This window comes from Mesoplodon bidens (genome assembly GCF_964165515.1).
Source record: "Mesoplodon bidens genome assembly, chromosome: 2".
Taxonomy (NCBI): Eukaryota; Metazoa; Chordata; class Mammalia; order Artiodactyla; family Ziphiidae; genus Mesoplodon; species Mesoplodon bidens.
Genome location: NC_138177.1, coordinates 185,037,930 through 185,059,253, shown reverse-complemented (window position 1 = coordinate 185,059,253; position 21,324 = coordinate 185,037,930). Strand labels below are relative to the sequence as shown.

Here is a 21,324-nt window from a genome sequence, read left to right as displayed (position 1 = left end):
AAGGGTGGCCCCCCCGTTCGGGGACACACAGGGGTCCTGGAGACACACAGGGAGACAGAGATTGGAGGGAGGAGGCCACAGCCTAGGAAGCCAGGAGCCCCCAGGAGCTGGACGAGGCAGGAGGGACCCTCCCCCAGGTTTCCGAGGGAGCGCGGCCCTGCTGACACTTTGGCCTCTGACTTCCAGCTTCCGGAGCATGAGAGATAAATGTCTGTTGCTAAAGCCACCTGGTCTGTGGTATCTGTTTCGGCAGCTCCAGGAAACCAGTGCAGGTGGTCAGCCTGGGGTCCCTGTGCCAGCGACTCAGGAGGCCAGCACAGCAGACAGCCCCAGGGCAGGACCGAGTGGAGGTCCCGGGCACTCCCCTTCCAGGACACCTCACACCTGAGACCACCCACCACTGTGCAGGAGGCCTGTGCCCGCCTGCCCCTTCTGACGGCACTGTGCCTCAGGCCATAGGAAAGCGCTGACCGGAAGCAGACAGGGCTGGCCCAAAGCCCTGGGGGCCACTCCACTAGCTGAGCTGGAAGCTGGAGGGTGAGAAAGACCCTCCCAGGAGTGGAGACCCAGGGGTTGCACCCCAAAGCACCAGGCCCTATGGCCTGGCCTGGGTCACCTCTGCAAGAATGCAGAGACACCAAGACGCTTCCGGCTGCCCCTCCCCCCTCCGCCCTCCCTCCAGGCCCACGTCCACCACCCTGGACCTCAGGGGAGGCCAGGCAGGAAGGCAGAAGGCAACAGGCTGCCTCAGATACCTGTGTGCGAGGTTGACGTCAGGAGGGACCCAACTGCCCGGGAGACACGGAGAGACGGAGGGAAGAGGCCGCTGCTCGGGCAGCACAGAACCGAGCGGCCCTGGGCACGGGGACACAAGCACACGCCTGGTCCTCAACCGGTCCACACCTCTCAGACGCCAGCCTCACCAACAGGGCAGTCAGCTTCCCAGACCAGGAAAAGGGGAGACAGACACACAGACGTGCTCCGCTCCCGAGCATCTAAGAGCCGAGCACCTGGGGCACCTCCGGCAACAGAGGCCCTGACTGCTGACCGAGCCTCGCAGGGGAGGCCACGGTCAGCTCAAAGTGCGGGTGGAAGATTCCACTCTGCATGGCTCCACTGGGAGGAAGTTTAGTGACTTCAGGGGCAGGTCTGCAGCTGTGTGGAAACCTGGCTGGTTCCCAGGGGCTGCGCGGAGCCGAGGTTCCTCTAATTCTGCTTAATAATCCCGAGGGTCCACGCTATTTGCTGCAACTCCACTGTCCAGCTCTCACCCGCCGTCCCCACGAAACCGCCCGCCTTCAAGGCTCCCGTCCTAAAGCCCCAGCCATCCGTGCACACCTTTGAAGGGTAGTAAGGGCGGCACGGCAGCCAGGCTCATCCTGGAGGGTCCCCAGAGCCCGCCTGCCAGGCTGTGCTTCCCACGGACAGAAATCCTGACTCCCGTCCACGCCCTGAGCACGTGCCTGGCCCTCCAGGAATGACCCAAGACGAACCCAGGAGGCCAGGACCTCTGCTCCATGCACAAGCCACACCCACCCTGGGGAGACCCCCAGAGTGCCCCCAAATCCTGAGGCTGCCTCAGAGAGGAGATGAGACCAAGAGGACCCCTCCTTGGAACCACGGTGACCTGGGGGGGCTTCCTCGGAACGACACCAGGATGATCAGCAGGGGGAAGGTTGAAGGCAAAGGGTTAACGGCCCTCAACAGAGCCCCAAAGAGTCTTGGGGGACAAAGGGACCCAGGGCATGGCGGGAGGTCTCAGGACCCAGGGCCCTCCTGTGGGAGAGTCAGCTGGGTGATGTGGGGGACAGTAGGCAGACCCACACCGGCTGGGCACGGCAGGACGGGCCATCCGAGGGCGCTCAGAAAGGAGACCCCATCCCCTCTGAGCTCAGATCCCTCTCTCTGCGACCCCTTCAAGGGTCCTTGAAAAGTAAAGTGACCGCACGGAGCCCAGCACTGGGCATACAGTAGGGGCTTAGCGAGGCTCAGGGGAAGAGGCGCCACGTGTGCCATCCGAGGGGGCGGGTGGATGGACTGAGTCACGGTGTGTCTCGAGTGGCCTCGTCGGGCAGGCAGGTAAAGCCGCGAGAGAAGGACAGAGGGGCCGTCGTTCCCAGACGTGGCCCCAGACGCAGGCGCGGAGCAGGCACACCAGAGGGGACGCTGGCTTCCAAACCGGCTCTCACTGCTCACCCCAGACACTGGCCTCAGAGAGCGGCTGACCGCAGAGGCACTGCACCCCCAAGCCCTCGGGCACCTGGCCGTGGGGCGAGCCCGCCCCGGGGGCTGTGTCCTTGAGCAGGACACGTGGGGAGCCCAGCAGCCTGGGGGCCACAAAGACACCAAACTGATGGACAGTCGGGAAAGCAGGTGGGGGGGTGGGCAGGGGCAGGCCGCCATCCTTAGGGCCCCTCCAGCAACAGCCCTGACCACTGGGCCCTCTCCACAACCTCACCCATGTGACCACGCTCTTACCGTCCTCCTGCTGCGAGGACGGGACATTTAGACCCGAGAGGTGCTCCCAGGCTCTGCCTAAATCACACGGACCAGGCCCTCGGCACCCCAGGAGCCCTCCCCTCTTCCAAAGGGGCACCGACAGCGACAGGGACCGTGACCACCAGCAAGGCGGGAGGCCACGAGGCCCAGCCAGGGCTCCCCCCGTCCACGGCTTGCTGTCAGCCTGTCTGAATATCTGGACCCAGCGGGGCAGCTGAAGGCTGAAGGATCTGAGGCCTCCCCCTTCACCTCCCTGCTCATGGGCGGGCAGGGCATTCGGGCAGACACCCTCCTGCTGGGGCCCCTTCACAGAAATGACTTACACTCAGAAAGCAAGGCAGGACGGAGTTTCTGAAACCGTGCCGGCCCCACTCCCAAGGCGGGCCACATGGTGGCAGAACAGAGCTGTTCTCAGCCACCTCCGATGACCCATAGCCGCTGACCCTGTGGCCGTGACTGTGGTCATGCTGTGACCCGAGGAGCACAGGCTCAGCTCTTTGAGGGTGTGGGCAGCTGGATCATGGCCCCTTAAAGAGGACCACATGCTAATCCCTGGAACCTTACACAACAAAAGGGACTTTGCAGGTGAGATGGGAGATTATCATGGAGTATCCAGGTGGGTCCAACGTCATCACACGGGCCTTACAAATAAGAGACAGGAAGGAAGGAGGGCCCAATGCAATGGAATACTGCTCAGCCATAAAAAAAAATAAAATAATGCCTTTTACAGCAACATGGATGGACCTAGAGATGATCATACTAAGTGAAGTAAGTCAGAGAAAGACAAATACCATATGATATCACTTATATGTCACTTATATGTAATAGAACTTATATGTTCTGTTACAAAACAGAAACAGACTCACAGACACAGAAAACAAATTTATGGTTACCAAAGGGGCAAGGGGGATAGGGATAAATTAGGAGTTTGGGATTAGCAGATACACGCTCCCATATAGAAAATAGATAAACAACAAGGACCTACTGTAATAGCATGGGGAACTATATTCACTGTCTTGTAATAACCTATAATGGAAAAGAATCTGAAAAATAATATATATACATGTATAACTGAATCACTTTGCTGTATACCTGAAACATCGTAAATCAACTATACTTCAATAATAAATAAAAGTATCTAAAACCATAAAAAAGAAAGAGATGCTGCACTGCTGGCTTTGAAGATGGAGGGTGGGGCCACAGCCAGGGATGCAGGCGCCTCTAGAAGCTGGAAGTGCAGGGAACAGAAGCTCCCCTGGAGCCTCCAGGAGGGACCAGCTCTGCCAGCACCTTCATGCTCACCCTTTTCAGACTTCTGACCTCTAGAACTGTAAGGTACCAGACCTGGGTGGTTTTAAGCCACCAGGTTGGGGTAATGTGTCCTAGCAGCCATGGGAAATGAACACAGAGTGAATAACCATCTTAGCAGTCTCTCCAGAGTCCCAGAGGCTCAGACCACCCAAGCTGGAAATCCAGGTTCCCAAAAGTCCGCTCTGCCCAGCCTGGCCTCCTGATGCCCGCGGTGAGGGCCACTGTGCTCTCTGAGGGGCTGGCGGCAGTCCCCTGGGTCCCGTGATGCAGGCCTGCCCTCACCACCATGCCGTGCTGCCTCTACCTGGTGACCCCGGCAGTGGGACCGCTGCTCTGAGACCCCGGCCGAGCATTGGCCCCTTGGACTCTGAAACTACAGCAGAAAACGTACGGTCATCTGGTCTCCTTGGAGACATCGGCCCTGCTCAGCCATCCTCTGGGCCAGTCTGTGCCGTTCTCCATGCCAGAGGGCACACGGACGGCTCTCCCGGACAGGACGGAGGGGGACTGGTCCCCAAGGTGGCGCGGGCACCCCCAGCTGAAAGGGAGCTTGGAGGCTGTCTCCAGAGAGTCAGGGGACGACACCCAGCCTGGGGTAAAGACGCTTCACCCCGTGCAGCTCCCACTGGCACCGGGGCACTGTCTGAGAGCCCAGGGCTCTGAAGCCTTGAGACTACCTCTGGGCTACAGCGCTCTGGCCGATGGGAGCAGGCAGGCCACGAGCAGGGCTATTTTAAAGAACAGCCAGGCCGGGGTTCAGCAGGACAGCCCCTGGGGTCTCAATGCTACCCTCAGCTAAGATGTGTGACTGGGGATTTGGCAGCCCGGTGACGAGGACTGTGTTACACGCTGGCACGCAGGGACACATCACTGTACAGACACAGGGGCAGCTCCCCTGGGAGCCCGCTGGACTTTTGGTGTCTGCTGAGCTGGGCGATGGTGACAGTGCCTCAGGGAGCCCATCATGACACTGCTGGGAACCCAGGAGCATGCAGCCTCTGCGGAGACCACCCCAAGTAAGCCCCTTCTGAAATCTCAGCCACACTTACAGGAAAATCTAAGCCCCCTGGGATCCTGCCAGAAAGCGCCACTCGGTGGTTACCAGTTCGGAGTCCTGCTTCCCCCCAGACATGCCCGCAGGGTCCTCACCCCGGAGAGCGCATCCCATTATCCGCAGGCCCTTCTCCCGGTCCCTCCACAAGCCCAAGCAGTTCTCAGAACAGAGTGGGGGCCCCCAGCTCCCAAAGCCCAGCGCTGCCCAGCCCCACCCAGCACCAGGCCCTTGGATGTCACACAGTTTCACAGCATTTAATGCCACCAGTGGTGGAGTGACAGTGTCGCTTTGCCTGAGCCACCCAGTGGGAGGACTGCTTCCCCTGTGGGGATGGGGTCTGGGCCCCCGCTGGCCAAGTGACAAAGCTAGGGGAAGCAGGGGTCTTTGTCATAGTCCAGCCCTGCAGCTCAGTGACCTGTGTGTCCTCTGGCAGAGGGTGGCACAGACCGGCCCAGAGGACAGCTGAGCAGGGCTGACATCTCCAAGGAGACCAGATGCCCCGTATAGAGCCACGCTCAGGGGCCAGTGAGGGCCTGGAGGGGAGCCCAATCCTGGCCCCGCTTTTCTTTAAAAGAGCCCCGCTCTGGACCTGCCTGGTCCTGCTGGCCAGATGGCTCTGGCCCAGGTACAGTTCTGAGGCTTCAGAGCCCCGGCGCAGGTGGCAGGTGTGGTGGCCAGGCCTCAGGCTGCACGGGGAGATGCAGCCTTGCCCCAAGCTGGGTGTCCTCCAGAGCATCCCAAGTGATGCCTCACTGCACACCACACCCCACCTCGCATCTGAGGTTGCCAGACTCCACACTCCATGGATCCCATGGACACTCCTAGGAGCTCCCTGCAGGAGGCTGGCCCAGCATGGGTACCAGATCTGAACTGCAGGGAGAGGCAGGACGGACCCAGGACAGGGGTGCAGCCGCTTCCCGTGGGCTGCTGGGGTCCTCCCAGCTGACTCAGCAGCCCACTGGGCTGACCATGCTCCCAAGCCTTGGGGAGAGGTGACAGGACTTCACCTGCCACACCCACACCCACTCCCCCAAGGGGCCTAGGCTCTGGGCACCCTGGAAAGGGAAACCCAAGGGCCTCTCTCTTGAGCCTACCCTACTCTCCTGCTTAACCCCCAGAGCTGCCAGCGCCGTGGGGGAGTGCAGCCCCTGTGCCCACCAGCAAAGGCAGGGAGATGTTTCTCCTCCCTCTGGTCAAGAGACCGATCTGCTGTCAGCTGCCCCCGCAGCCAGGCCAGAGAGGGGACAGGAATGCCGGAAGACTCAGGACACAGGGGGCCCTGTCCCAGCCCCGTTCGCTCCAGCCGCGCTGTCAGCCGCCCCGGGGCGCAAACTTTAAAGAGGAAACAAAAGCAGCGCCCTCGCATCAGAGCCGGTCCCGCCCGCCCGCGCAGCGCCCGCCGCTCCCACCTGGCCTCCGGTCAGCTGCGCTCACGGGGTAGCCGGCCTGGCCCAGGTGGCACGGGTAGCAGCCCCTCCACAGGTAGCGGTAGTGCGTGCCCGCGACGTGCGCCAGGCCCCCCAGCAGCCCGAGGCACCAGAGCGCCGCCAGCCCGCCGCGGCCCCGGGGCGCCTCCATGGCCAGTCCGCTCCCTCGCGGCTCCGGACGGCACACGCCCCCTGCTCTCTGCTCGCCGCTCCGCTCCGCGGGCGCCTCTGGTGCCGCTGGAGCCGCTGTGGGCCGGCGCGCCCCGCCCCTCGCTCGCCTTTCTGTTCCTCGCTTTCCCTCCGCCCCCCGCCCCTCGCAGGTAAAGGCCAAATCCCCGCTGCCGCCAGGCCCCGCCCTGCTCCCGCCCCACGGGCTTCGGCAGTCCCCCCCCCCCGCCCCACGCATTCCTATGCGCTCGCTCACGCACCCGGACACACACCCTGACCCATCCACAAGCGCACGCAGCCCCACGTGGACACGCAGACACGTGCACTGGCAGACCCATGTGTGCAACATGCACACAAGACACACAGAAGCCTGCACAGACATGCACAGGCACATACATGCACATAGGCGCTCGCACGGACCGGGTCCCGGCAGCAACACGTGAAAGAACCCAAAGCATAGATGGAGGCCACCCTGGCAAGGCCCGGGGCTCTGCAGAGGCAGCGTGATGGGGTTGAGCTCCGCAAAGTTTGAGGAGAGTGGGGCACGGAGGCACTTTGAGGCCACACAACCGTAGTGGAAACCCTGGGGGTGAAGACTCCTGCAGCCCCCAAGCCCAGTGTCCAGCACCTGGCACTGCCATGCCCTCCACTGGACCAGGGTCGGTACCAGAGGGAGCCTGGGCAAGGGGACCACTGCACCCCTACGGCAGATAGGGGAGGGCCTGAGCCCCAGGTGTCAGGTTGCACCAGAGCCTTGGACCCCTCTTTGCTCAGGGGCACAGCCTGAGGTCCCAGATGTGTCTGAAGCAGCCCTGCCCAAGTTTGCTGGGGTCACAGCGGCTGTGCATCCGAGCGACCTGTGCATTCGGGCCTGATGGGAGCTTGGCCCCCAGCTCCTCATCTCGGGCAGCCCTGTGCTGACCCCCGATGGCTCACCCATGGCACCCCGCCTAACCCAGCCCTCCATCTCCCCAGACAGTGTTAGCTATCATTCTGCGCAGCCCACCTGTGGGCAGGGCTCACGGTGGCGACCTCGAGCTCACGGAGAGACGCACCATCTCTCCTTGTCGGGTCCCGTCTGCAGCCCAGAAGCAGCTCATCCCCCACCCATCAGATGCCCGGCAGTGCAGAAATGGGCCTGCCTGCCTGCCCAGGCCTCCTGGGTGAGCTTCTCTCCTGCCCTCCCTCTGGGCAGCACCGCAGCCCGTGGGCCCCAGACTGTCACCCAGGGGAGCCTCCATAAATCCCCGATAGACACACTGCTGGGTGGCCATTTGAGCTGTGCCTTCCATGCAGGCCAGCACTGTTGACACTGCAATGTGCATCTCAGTCGCTTGCCAACGATGCTAACAGAAACATGCCTGTGCAGCCACCAGCCAGGCTGCAGGGGGCAGGGGGCGTGGAGACAAGCCCTGTCCCTCAGGGAAGTGCAGAGGGACACCAGAGGGAAACACTGACTCAGAGATCACCCTTACCAACGGACAACAGGTCCTGGGCTCCCACGTCAGCACCCGCCCTGGGGGACAGTCTCCCTGAAGTGGCCCCTTGAGGTGGGGGCTGAGAGTAAAACACCGCTTTCTTGGTATGAACATGAAAAGGTGAACTAGCTCCCTAATCATTTTTATGGCTCTCGTGTGTAGCTCCACTTTTCTTTCTATGGGACAAGGCAGGTCAATCCCTTGCCCAGCCCCAGCTCTACTAGTAAGGGGCGGGCGGTGCTGCGTGGCCTCGACAGAGCCAGGAACTGCTCTGTGCCTAAGTCTGTAACGCAGGGTGGACAGCACAGACCTGCTTTATATGGGGACTGTGAGACAGCGAGGAAAGCGCTTCACTGGGAGTCACTAAGAGTCGGCATGCCGGACCCCCTGCCAGGCCCTACGCCCAGGCAGACACACCCAGGCCGAGCAGCGGGACCCACGGCAATGTCCAGAGCAGTGTTGCAGGGCCAGTGTGCTGGAACCCTGCTCCGTGGCAGATGCAGCCAGGCTGGCCTGGGAAGGGTCAAGGGACCCAAGGACTGTCCCTCTCCCTCAAGAGCTGCCACCCTGGTACCCCTCGACCCTCCCCAACCCGAGCACCCACATGCCGGCCAGGGATCACTCCTCTGGCCTCTCGTCCCAGCCCGGGGAAGCCACCACCCTATTATACCCACCTGGACTCCAACTCACATCCTGGCCTGAGCTGGGGGGGAAAGGGGGATCATGCACTGCCTCAGCCTTCCTGGGGCAGGGATGGGCTGCTTCACACCCCGTCTCCAGCACATGGCAAGGGGGCACGGGCTGGAGAACAGCAGAGCGGTCTGGGGGCAGCAGACGTGGGTCCCAGCCCACCGAAGAGCTGGATGACACAGACAAGTCCCAGGCCCCCACTGGATCTCAGTATCCTCATCTGTACAGTGGGCAGGGGGCCGGAGGAGACCAGCTCAGGGGCCCGTGGGCCTGCAGCTGTGCAATACACATGACACGGGGAGGAAAAATGGGGCCAGATATGTCCCCTGCCGTGTGTCCACAGGGGCCAGGAAGGAGGAAATCGGCCAGTAAAAAAGCCAGTTGAGGGACTTCCCTGGCAGTCCAGCAGTTAAGACTCCGCGCTTCCACTGCAGAGGACATGGGTTCAATCCCTGGTCGGGGAACTAAGATCCCACATGCCGCGCAGCGCACCCCCCCCAAAAAAAAGCCAGTTGAGTGTCCAGGGGCAGCTCCTGAAGCACAAGGAGTCTTCTCAGATGCTTCGCCACCTCAAATCTGGGTAAAGGAAACTGACTTTTCTGCCCTGGAAGACGTCAAGGGCTAAGTGAGGCCTGGGGTGTGCCCTCAGCACCCTTCCTCACATACCAACCGGCCAGCAGGGGGCTGCCGCTGGCCCTCCCGCCTCCTTCCTCCTCTCTCGCTGGGCACGCCCCGCCCACCTCTCCTTTGTGTCCCTCCCAGACACGCCTGTAATTAAACCCTCTTTCTGCCCAGAAGGGAACCCACCAGCCAGGCGTCCTCCTGAGGCAACCCTGGGCCCTGCCCTTGGCACACGGGGGCCCGGACATTCTCGTACAGTCCTTTTCCAGAGGAGAAATGACCTGCCCAAGGTCACGCAGGACAGGGGGCCACCGACGGGGGCCAGGTCTGACCTAAATCCTGTCCGCGTTGTGCACCCTCCTCCAGGCTCCTGGAGACATGGCCTCAGCAGGTGCCCCGTGGCTCCCTGTTGGGAGGCAGTGGGTTCTGAGCGGCGGGGGGCAGAGGCCGAGCAGGAGGAGGTGCACCTGAGTCATCGGGCCACCACGGGGTTTCTCCTGCTCTTCCACTGCCCCTCACCACAGGGGCCCCGGACTGCCAGCCAGAACTCAGTGCTGGGCTCCTCCAGGCCAGGCCACCAAAGGGCTCCCAGCATCAGAGCTGGACCCTGGGCAAAGCGTTTCTAGGGGGTACTGGCTCCAGATCCCGGCTCTTCCACCCGTCTCTGGGCGGCCTGGCCCACCCAGAGCCCCAGCTTCCACAGCAGCCGAGATGCCCACCCTTCCTCCCGCCTGCGAACGGTGAGCTCCTATGCATCTATCGAGGGCCAACTCAGAGGTGCCCGTCTCTGCAAAGCTCCCCAGCCCGCTCACGCCCAGTGCCAGCCTCCGCCGCCTCTGTGCTCCCCCCGCTGCCGGCCCATCCCTCCTTCACACTCCAGCCTTCACTCACTCCCTCACCCCCTCCCTTCATTCCGCGAGGACCTGTGTGCCCACTCTAGGCAGGACATGGTTCTGAGAAACAGTGACGTCTCCCCACCCAGCTGAGAGCTACGTTCAGGTCTCCAGAGCCCGAGACAGCTCGTGATATGGATGAGCGTGGGCAGTACCTCCCTTAAGGACCGGGGGTGGGGAGATGGCTTCGGGCCTCCATCCCCACTAGGCTGGGCGTGGGGACTCTGGCACAGCCGTGATGGCAGCAGGCCACCAAGCGCAGAATGCCACCAGCAGCTCAGAGCCTCCTCGGTGCCACCGAGCACATCCAGGCCCGCGGCTGTGGTCTGGAAGCTGTTTGGGAAATGCTTTCCCGATGCGGAGACTTGGGCTGGGTGTCTCTGCCCGGTGGAATGTCTGTGTCAGCAGAAGGGGCTGACCCTCCACCCGCCGGGCCGGCTCCAGCTTTTCTCTCCAAGCTGGGTGGCCACCGAGCTCCTTTGCCAGGGCCCTGGCTGGGGCGAGGGCCCCCTGCTGCCCCCCCTACAATGCCACGGCTCCCCCTCAGTGCTGGGCCCATCCCACCAGAGGCCCGTGACCCTGGGGCTTTAGGGGCAGAACTGCCGTGTTCCTGGGGCTGGCAGGAAGCAGGACAAGACCAAGCTTCCTCCCCTCCCCCATCCGTGTGGTATCTGTCCCTTGGTGCTCACGGACACTTCCTCCGTGAAGCCCTCCACCTCGCCCTGCCACACGGTTAGGGAACCTGACCGCATGCCGTCAATCTGCTGAGAGGGAGGTGGTGCCCGTGCAGGCTGCCTCGGCCTCTGGATGCAGAGCGGGTGCTGGGGGAGCTTGGCTGGGCCTGGGAGCTTGAGATGCCTGCAGGGGCCGGGGGGCTGCCTCATGTCTCCCCCCAGGTTCCTAGGGGTCAAGGCGTGGGACAAGGAGGCCCTCCAGCGGGACAGGAGGAGACCAAGCCTGGGCGCCCTGCCCAGCCCGAGGGGGGAACCCTGGCCCTTCCCGTGTGGCTGGGGGACAGGGCACTCCCGGGTTCCAGCTTCTCAGGAGGAACTAAGGCTTCTGAAGGCAGGCGGGGGTGCGAGAGAGAGAGGAGTGACTCTCAGAGAAGCCCCCAGAGGTCACCGCCATGACCCCCCGTGCCCTGGTGTCGAGGGTGACGGTCTACGGGCACAACAGACGCCGGGTGGGGTAGCAGTTGCTGGCCACCTGCTGACCACCCGCAGTAGCCTCTGCGCCAGGCACTTCCCGGGGCTGGGGCCAGACCGGGCCCGCTCACACGTGGACAGGAGGACCCGGAAGGAGGTCGTGCAAGCTTGCGGATGGGCGGTGGGGGGAGCCGCAGGCCTGGGCTTGGCCTCCACCTGAAGTCGGGTGTCACGTGACTGCTTCGGGGCTCGGGGGCAGAGGCTGGTTCGAGGACCCTGACGGCCGAGAAAGCAGCGTGGGAGCCAGCAGGTGGCTGCTAGGAGCACGGGGGCCGTGAGCAGGACCGGCCGGCAATCGGACGGCCCCCACCGGGCCCCAGCTGCAGGTCCAGGAAGGTGCTGGGAGGAGGCCTCTTTTTCAGGCTTCTCTTCAATCTGCCTCTCAGCCCAAAAGCCCTCCTCGCCATCTCCCGCCCCGCCCCCCGGGGACAAACATCCCTCCTGGCTGCTTCCACCCTGGACGTCCAGAGCCCAGCCCAGATCAGGGGGTCAGTTTTCAGCCTGGGTCCACCCTGCCCCCACGCAGGCCCAGGAGAACTGCCCCCAAATGTCCCTCCCAGCCTGTCCCAGGGCCACCGCCGCAGCGCTATTTCAGGAGCAGAGGCCAGGCCTGGTCTCCAGCCGTCCCAGCATCAGCCTCAGAGCGAGCCCATTACCCGCCTGGGCCCTCACCTGAGCCGAGGGAAGGAAAACGAAAACCTCGGTTGTTTCCAAGAGCCCAGCTGCCATTCCTGCCTGCAGCGGCCCCGGGCCGGGGCCAGGCCCCCTCCTCTCACATACGGGCCCCCAGAGAGCCCAGGATGGAGCAGCCGCCGTCACACATGATCTCCTCCAGAGACCAGACGGCTGGGGGGCGTCCAGACCCTGCCCTGCGCCAGGGAACCCAAGGCCTGGGCTACTCCCGGGGAGGACATGGAGCCGCACCAGAGGCCCCCTGCACACGTGTGCACGTGTGTGCGCGCATGACAAGCCCCTCTCTGCAGCCTCCACTCACTCCCCTGGGCCGTGTGAAGGCCAGGGTGAGGCCGGGTCCAGCCCCGGGGGGTGCCTGAGCCCTGGAATGCTGACACAACCCTGCCACGGGCACGGCCCCCGAGGCCTGGCTCTCCCTGGGGACATCCGAGCTTCCTGGGAGCAGTGAGCGCAGAAGGGGCACACGGACAGCCCGGAGCTCGTGCTGTACTCAGTGGAGGGGAGATGGTGAAGGCAGAGTGATGGGGAGGCTTCCTGGAGGAGGTGAGCCTGAGCCGGCCTTCGGACGGGTGGGGGTGGGGCACGGTGTGAAGACGGACTTGGAGGATTTTGGGGGCAGGTGCAGGGTTGCTGGTGCAGAGGCAGGAGAGGCCCAAGAGGGGTAAGTGCCAGGTGAGGAGTTTGGCCAAAGCCGTGTGCCTGGGCCTGGCCCACAGCAGACGCCCAGCCGGCCTGAACAAAGCAGCACATCGACGGCCCACTGCCAGCCACCCACACAGCCTGCTGGGCCCCCTTGGCCACTCCTCCTGCTGTCCTCTCTCACCCAAAGGCCAGACCTGTTCACAGAACACTGGGGTCATGGAGGCGGCAGCCAGGTCCGGCTGGGTACCCGGGGCCAGACAGCACTCACGCCGCCTGGTGCCCAGGCTGCAGCTGGCAGGGCTCCTGTGGCCTCTCCTTGCCTCTGAGGCCCTGATGGCGCCCATAAGTCCTCAAGGCCACCTGCCACACAGACGGAGCTCCGACGTGGCCACCGTGCACGTAAAGTGCAAGAGCAGTTTCTAAGCCATGGGACCTCCAGTCCCCGCCCTGAGCTCCCCCCCCCTCCCCCAAGGCCTTTACACAGGTCTCATCGTACAGGCATCTCGCGGGATCTTTTCAACTGTTTCGTCCCCGCCCTGAGCTCCCCCACCTCCCCCAAGGCCTTTACACAGGTCTCATCTACAGGCATCTCGCGGGATCTTTTCAACTGTTTCCTCTCCAGGCAGAAGGGAAACTCTCCCCTCTGCATTCTGGCGCGGCTCCCACCCCACCCAAGAGCTGCTCCGGCCAGACCCCGGGGAACGGGGCGCGATAGGATTTGACCATGGGATCTGTGGGGTTGGCTGAGGGCTCCGTGGGGTCGGGAGCCCAGCCGCCCATCGGGGTCGGGAGCAGTGAGGGGGTGAGAGGATGGGGGTGGGAGGCTGGAGAAGATACTGGGGTGGTGGGGAAGGTGCAGCCTCATTACCATTGGGAGGGACAGAGATAAGACACCGCAAGAGACACAGGCAGCAGGAGAATCCAATTCAGATGGAAGAGGCCTGCGGGGACCAGTGGTGACAGACGAGAACTCTCCCACCTACCTGCCAGGCGGAGAGGCAGGACAGGCGGCGAGGGGCCCGACCCACCCCGCCAGCCTGCGAGCCCCTCTCCAGCCCGGCCAAGGAGGGGCTGCTTCTACTCTCCGGAGCCACACAGACAGAGGAAGCGTCTGCCTTCCTGAGGCCACGGGCGCCAGCAAGCTCCAAGTCACCCCTTATGGCCCCCGCTGCTTAGCTGCAGACCCTGGACCACTGGGAAGCAAAGCTGGGACCCCTGTGATTCAGGAGGAAAGTGACTGCCTAGAGCCTCCGTTTCCCTGGCCCAGGAGCCCTGGCCTCCATGATGGGGGCAAGGTCCAGCCTGACTCCTCTGCTGGGTCCCCTCCGTCTTCTCTGCCTAGGGCTCGTCTTCCCCATGGCTGCCGCCCCAGCCACAGGGTTCCCGGTGTGTCGAGATTCACCATTAGGATGTGTCTGCTTCCTCTCACTGAGCCCCAAGTCTGAGGACTGTGGCCTCCGAGGGTCACACCTGGACTAGGTCAAGACTCAGGAATGAGAAGCCAGCCTTGCCGCCCCTGAGTCCAGTCCTGCAGACCCCATGGGCGTCCAGATGGTAGCCACTCAGATGTCTGCAGGCTGCACATCCTGGGGTCTCCTCCCAGGAAACTGTCCAGGGCCGGGGTCCAGGCAGACCCTCGAGGGGCAGGCCTCCTGTCTTTCCGTCCCTGGCTGGCTCTCACTGCTGACTTTGTGGGCTATTGTCTTTCCTGCCTTGGCCTTCACCAAAAATGAACCTGCCAGAATCTGCTCACTAGAGGGATGAACTAGCCAGAGTCGGGAAATAAAAGCTTTTAACTCAGCACCTCTGACAGAGGAGGCCTCTGGCACAGACACCTCGTCGGAAATGGTGCCATCCTGCCTGGAGAGACCGCAGCCCGGGGCCAGGCTTCCTCACTCGTGTCCGGAGCACAGCCAGCCAGATGATCCGGCCCAGGGAAGGCCCAGATTCCAGCCCTCACAGGAATGAGGCCAGGGCTTTGAAGGCCCAAGTTCACTCACGCCGGTATCCACGGTGCACGACAAGCCCACCGGGCCACATCTCCGGCCTCAGTCTCTGCATCTGCAAGGGCAGGTCACTCAATAGATACTTGCTGGATGTCCCCCCTGTGCCTGCACTGCTAGTGCTGGCCGTGCAGACTGAGCAGGTAGCCCGCTCCAGCACCCGAATGCTGGCAGGCGACCCCTAGACGGGGCCTGAACGCTGGCCTCGGCGGGGCCTGGGGCCAGGGGGGCCCACGACCTCGCTCTGGGTTTCATCCCTCCCCCCTGCCACCCCCTAGCTGTGTGACCCTGAACGCACTCCTGCACCTCTCTGGGCCTCCCGCTCCTCGTTATAAGATGGGGGCTCTGGGGCAGTGTGAGTGCTGAGCAGCCCAGTACACACATGGCGGCTGCAGCCGGAGCCTGGCGCGGAGTGTGGGCTGGAGTAGCCCGGGCGGCCTTCTTGACCTCCGCACGAGGGTCCTGCCACCCTTCCCGCTCTCCTGACTTGGGGAAGCTGGGTTACCCGGGAAGTGCAAGAGTCCTCCTAAAGGCTCCCGAAACTCCCCATTTAGGGGGTCTTGCCGTCGGGGGCAGGGACCAAGTGTTGCCACAGCAGGGGGCTCAGAGAAAGCCCACCACAAAGGGCCGGGGGAAGCGCCGACAGGACCCACCCATCCAGGGCGCCAGGATGAGGGTCCCTAGCAGCTCCCCTTGCCCTCCTCCCCAATGGCCACAGGACAACACAGCTGGCCCGGGTCAGCCCACGGCCCTCCCAGCCCAGGGCTGGAGCCCCAGGGGCTTCCTAATCAGAGCCCGTCACTTCCCCCGTTCCTGCCTCTCCCTCGGGGACGGTGAGAACCTGGCAGCAGCCGGGCCAGGTGGGTGTGGGAGAGAACCCTCGTTGGGTCCGGACGCTGCTCCACTGCTTTCCCACCCGGACCCCGACGGGACAAGTTCCACGGCAACGGCCGAGTCAGGCGGGGTGGGGGTCATGGGCTGCGCCATCCTGAGCACAGGGGACTTAGAGCAGCCCCTTTCGCCCTTGAGAAGGGTCAGTCCCACGGCGGGGGCCGGGCCCCCAGGGGCTGGGGGGCAGGGACGCCCCCACTGTCTCGAAGCCTCGATCCCCCATGGGCTTCTCACAGACCCCCGTTAACGACCCCAGCTCTGTCCTGGATGCCCCACAGCCAGGGAGGAGCTGGGTGTCAGGGGGGAACAAGCCGGGCGCCCAGGCAGGAGCCAGCCGCTTTCATGTTGGGCTGAGGACTCCCACCCGACAAAGGCTGCTCCCTGCCCAGCAACCCCCCCGCCCCGCTTTCCAGGCCCCTCCTTTTCTCCTGGAGCGGCGGGTGGGGGGGCAGGCAACAGGGGTGGGAAGGGTGGAACGGCCTCAGGCATAATTCCACCCCCAGCACCATGGGAAGGCCGGCCCTCAGTCCTGGACCCAGGAGGCCCCACTCCAAGCCTCGAGTCTCGCCTACAGAGATGCCCTGATTTTCTCCAACCAGTGGGATTAATTTCCCCCTGAGAATGGGACCAAAAACGTCCTCCCCATTCCAATGTCACTGTGGTCATCAGGCCACACGATCCGGCCCGATGGAAGGACTGGACCCACCTCACACATGGACTAAGCATCCACCTAGCCAGCAGCGGGGGGAGGGAGCGAGCAGAGGGAACTGGGAGGGCCTTGGGGTGGGTGGAAACCTGCCAGGGTGCCCCCCCAGGCCTGAAGGGGGTCCTGGTCCCCCCAGATCTCCAGGCTCATCCCTGCAGACCTTGGTCAAGAGAAGGCAGGGAGGCTGGGGAGGAGGGCACGTGGCCCGAGGCCAGGGTTGGGAGGGCTTCAGCTCAGGTTGGGCCCCCTCTTCTTTTTTTTTTTTTTTTTTTTTTTTTTTTTTTTTTTTTTTGCGGTATGCGGGCCTCTCACTGTTGTGGCCTCTCCCGTTGCGGAGCACAGGCTCCGGATGCGCAGGCTCAGCGGCCATGGCTCACGGGCCCAGCCGCTCCGCGGCATATGGGATCCTCCCGGACCGGGGCACGAACCCGTATCCCCTGCATCGGCAGGCGGACTCTCAACCACTGCGCCACCAGGGAGGCCCGGGCCCCCTCTTCTCTCCATCCCTGGCGCCCCCCTGAAGCCAGCCTGGGGAGCGGGAAGCCTGCCACGGGCGCTGGGCCATGGGCCTCAAGGCATTTCCCCCGCATCCCCTCAGGTGCCCTAAGGGGCAAGGGCATTGTAAGTACCACTTTCCAGAGGAAGAGGCTGAGGTTCAGAGCCGCCCAAGGCGCTGAGCTGAGGCTCATCCCGGGCCTCGCTGACGCCAGAGTCAGACCCTGGCGTGACCTCCCCAGAGCAGCTGACATGGAAAGCTGGGTGGTCCTGGACGGGAGCTCTACGGTGGAGCCCACGTTTCTCCCCAGGGCCCGCCACCTCCATAAACCACAGGTCTGAGCCCACCTGCCCTCGGGTCTGGGGGGAGGGCTGGCACCTGTCAGAGGCCACGCCCTACCGGGGTGGCCGGGGGAGCAGCAGTAGGCATGCGGCCTCACCTGGCTGATGTGTCCGCCCCCAGGCACCTGACCCCCCAGCAGAGGGGAGCACGGCTCCTGCCCAGCACGGCCCTCCAGAACATGACAGACACACGGCCTGGCGACTCTCCCCGAGTTGGGGGCCAAGGCGCCCTCCGGCCAGGCCCCCGTGCCAGCGCTCAGAGTCTTATCGCGGCGAGTCATCACTGGAGCGGTTTCTGGGCTCACCCCACCGGCGCCCGCGTGTGAGCGGCAGAGCCGTCCTGTCCTCTGCGGTAACATCTTGATTTCCTGTCAGCTCTGCTTGCGCTAGGCCAGCCGGCCAACGCCAGAGCCCCACTCACTCGCCGGAGCTGCGATTTCAGGGGCGGCAGGGCTGGCAGGGGGACAGAGGAAACAGCAGGCGCTTGGCTCTCAGCAGAGCCCTCTCGGCCACGCGGTGACTCGGAGCCCCAGCCATCCCAAACACGCAGAGCCAGGGTCAGCAAGCTCCCGGGGGGCCAGGGCCATGGAGGGGCCGGGAGGGAGGAAAGGGCAGGCGCAGCGGGGTGCAGGGTCTGAGGCCAATCCCTCCTGCCTGGCCCCCTCCGTGGTCGTATCGCTGGTACCCCTGCCTTCAGCCAACAGCCAGCTGGCAACCACCTTGCCTGTCCTTGGGACCCTCTGGATTAAGGGATTCCAAAGCCTCCCAAGGAACGCCGTCAGGGCCATGCCTGCTGACCCTCCGCTGTAGCCAAGTTGTGGACTTGTGTTCCAGGACCGCTTCTGGCCTCTGGGCCCCAGGTCAGGACTGGGAGCCCAGAGCACAAGTCAGAAGACGCCCAGCCCAGGGGCAGCCCCAGCATGCCCCCCCAGGGCCTGGCGTGAGCCCTGGACCTGGGAGACCCAGGGCCTCCCAGGCACCAACAAGGGGCTGGGTTGCCCAGCCGCAGGTTCTGGGGGCTGAGGACCAGAAGGGGCAGGGAATGGGAAACCCGAAACGTAGCCCCAATCTGGAGGCCACTGGGCTGGGGACACCTCACGGCAGGGACGCCGGATGCAGAAGAAGAGGCTCAGAGAGGCCGCGAGGGCAGCAGCGTGCCAGCGGCAGACGTGGGTGGGAAACGGGACCCTCCACGGGCACCTCCCATGGGTCGAAGGCCAGGAGACCTCCATGCAGGAGCACGTGTCTTGTGTGCGGGCATCCCTGGGGCTCGCAGAGGTGGGGAGGCTGGGGGCAGGTGAGGGGGCCTGAGGCCCATGGGGGGCCTGCCCCGGGCCTGGCAAGTTCAAGGCCACTGATTCCTTCCCGACACCAGTGCAGCCACCCCCACTTTAGGGGGCGCTCACAGGAGAGCGGACACAGGTCTGGGGAGGGATACTCCTCCCCCCAGCTGCACCTGCCCTGGTGTGCCCTGGGGCGGGGCTGCGGGCCTTGGTGAATTCTGTCATCTACTTCCCAGGGGCTCATTTCATGGAAGGGGAAACCAAAGCCAACAGCAGGACTGGGTGGGGGACGTTGTCGTCTGTCTCCTGCTCGGCCATCTCCCCAGAGGCACAGGGTCCCCAGGTCCCGGGCTGTGAGCCACAGGTCACTGCCGCCTCTCCGCTGCGCTCGCCCCCTCCCCCAGCCTCGCCGCTGACAAAAACATGCCAGAAGCGAGCCCCGTTCGCAGACCATCTCGGCCAGGCAGGCTCCCCCGGCGCCCAGACCCCCAGTCCAGGGGCTGTCCACCCGCCGCTGCCCCCAGCCTGAGGAATGGCTCACAGCTGGCCTCTGGCAAAGCTGGAGACAGTGTTCTGAGATGACCGCAGCTGTCTGATGCTATTCTGGGGAGGCAGTGCAGATGCCCGCCGGCTCACAGCCCCTGTGCTCTCAGGAGGGCCAAGCTGCCCACCCAGTCCTGGGGCCGGGGGCCAGGCAGGGGCGGCGCAGGTGCAGGAGGGTGCGGGAGATGCGGGGAGCGGAGTGAGCCCCCGCACCCCTTCCCCCGCCTCCTCCTCGCCTCAGCGCTAACCTGTTCCCCTCTCTCCTCTCCAGGAATTTTCCTCTGTCTGTTCTTGATTTTGCTGACTGCCTGCCAGCGGTGGTACACGCCCAGAGCTGAGGACCTCAGCCAGCCCTTGGCAGGGCAGGGTGTCCCCGTGCAGCCCGGCCACACAGCCCGCCCTCCGCCCCTCACGGGGGGCCCTGCAGCTGCACGCAAGTCAGCTGGCCGCCCCCCCACCCCCGCCGCCAGCTGCATCTTCCCCGGGCAGAGCAACCTCCCTCTCCCTGCACGGCCCCCAGGTGCTCTCCACCCACGTCAGGCTCTCTGACTCCCCCAAGGCTAGTTTCAGGAGCAAGGCGTGGACTCCCCAGAGGTGTGGGGAGAGGTCGGGCGGGACGGGACCCCAAGGAGCTGGGCGTCACCACCCAGGACCCCGAGTGGCCCTCCTCGAGCAGCCCGGGGTGGGGGGCAGGCGGCCCCAGGGGCCGGCCAGGGCAGGGGCGCTGAGACCCAGGCCAGGCAGTGGCAGCGGGCAGTGGGGGGCCACAGACCTACCTTGGCAGGACTTGCCATCTCCCTGCAGCTGGTGGCCGGGGGGGCAGCGGCAGTAGAAGCCACCCAGGGCGTTGCAACACTGGCCCTCACAGCCCCCATTGCCGGTGGCACACTCGTTCACGTCTGCGAGGGGGGAGACACGAGTGAGCCCGGCGCAGGGCCAGGCGAAGCTCAGGACTCCCACGACACAGGATGACACGGCCCGGCAGAGACGGGCCACCCTCACCCCCCAGACAGGTCCCACGTGTCCATCGGCCTGTCCACAGCAGGGGGGCTGTGCTGCCAACCAGGTCCTCCCCGCACCCAGGACCAGCAGCCCGGCCTAAGGCATTCCAGTGCGGTTTGGCAGGAATGCCCCGCGGGGACAGCTCGGCACAGGAGTGGGCCCCGCTCCCCACGGAGCCGAGTTCCCCCGAGAATGGCCTCTGCGTGTGTTCCTATCCAGCTGCCGGTTTGCTGGGGAAACCAGGCCCCCCCAGCACTGAGGCCAGAGGAGTCCCCACTGTCACCCTCACAGCTGTCCCCAGACCTGGTACAGCCCCACCCCTCACCCCCGGGCCCAGATCTCCCCCCACTCCCTGGTCTGTTGGGATCGTGTGGCACACGAGCCAGGCCTGGACAGGGCGCTGGGCTCTGGCGTGCGGGGCAGAGCAGGCAGGAGACCCCAACCACGAGGCCACCTTGCTGAACACACAGCTGCCCCTGCCCCTGCTCCGCCTTTGTGGGTGCAGGATCATGGTGCTTCCCCTGGGACGGGGCATGTGGCCAGCTGGAGTGCCAGACACCCACCTGGGGCTGGTGGCATCATGGCCTCACACACCCGAGCCCACCAGCCGGGGCCTGGAGGACCCAGGTGCCTCGTTTCCCAGAACACCTCACGGGTGTGGGGTGACAAGGGGACCAGGCACCTCTGCCTGCCCCCAGCCCCACACTGTGCTGCCTGCACGAGGTCTGAGGGGCTCTGCTCTGTCCTCCCAGCCTTTCAAGGCCAAAGGCAGCGGCTCTCCTGGTCTCATGGGGAATATGACCCGGAGCCAAGCGGAGACCCCAATGAGCTGCAGGCCATGGGTGGCCAGGTGCCAGCGCAGCTCACCGGTGCAGCTGCTGGAAGCGCCACCCTCGCCTGGAGGCTCGTGGCCCAGACAAGCAGGGGCTGCAGCCCCACCCAAGGCCAAGCCCCCCGTCCCCGGCTTCGGCACTCATCTCTGCTGGCACTTCCTTGGGCGGGTCCCTGCGAGACTCTGAGCCTGGCTTAGGCTGCAGGGGAGGCCACGGTCCCACGGGAAAGGCGGTGCTGGAATGCAGCCGTCAGCCCGGGCCCACAAGGTTAACATCGGGAATTTTCTGGGAATTCCTAGAGAGTTACGCAGGGTGAGACCAGGTTCAGCCCAGCCCGGGGGTCAGAGCCGGGGTGCCCAGGGTTTCTCCACCAGCCCCTCCAGAGGGGAGCAGCCAGGTGCAAGCCCCCCGAAGCCCCAGGCAGCAGGGAGGGCAGGCGGCCAGGCAGTGGGGCCGCAGGCCAAGGGCGCCCTCCCACAGCTGCCGACACAGGAGGGTCCCCAAGGCCCCCACACCACCGCCAGGGCAGGGTCAGCCTCACAGCG

The 21,324-nt window shown here is 64.6% G+C and overlaps 1 protein-coding gene across 6 annotated transcripts in view; it reads right to left on the bottom strand.

Moving 5' to 3' along the window:
* Positions 1-6,676, bottom strand: part of MEGF6 (multiple EGF like domains 6) — a 38,169-nt gene extending 31,493 nt beyond the window's left edge. For all 6 annotated transcript variants that reach the window (XR_014015109.1, XM_081224908.1, XM_081224912.1 and 3 more), the window contains exon 1: positions 6,274-6,676. Coding sequence is in view for 5 of the 6 variants with exons in the window: in XM_081224908.1 (XP_081081034.1) it covers positions 6,274-6,442 (169 nt within the window). In the remaining variant the exon portion in view is untranslated. The remainder of the gene's footprint in view (positions 1-6,273) is intronic.
* Positions 6,677-21,324: the final 14,648 nt, after the last annotated feature.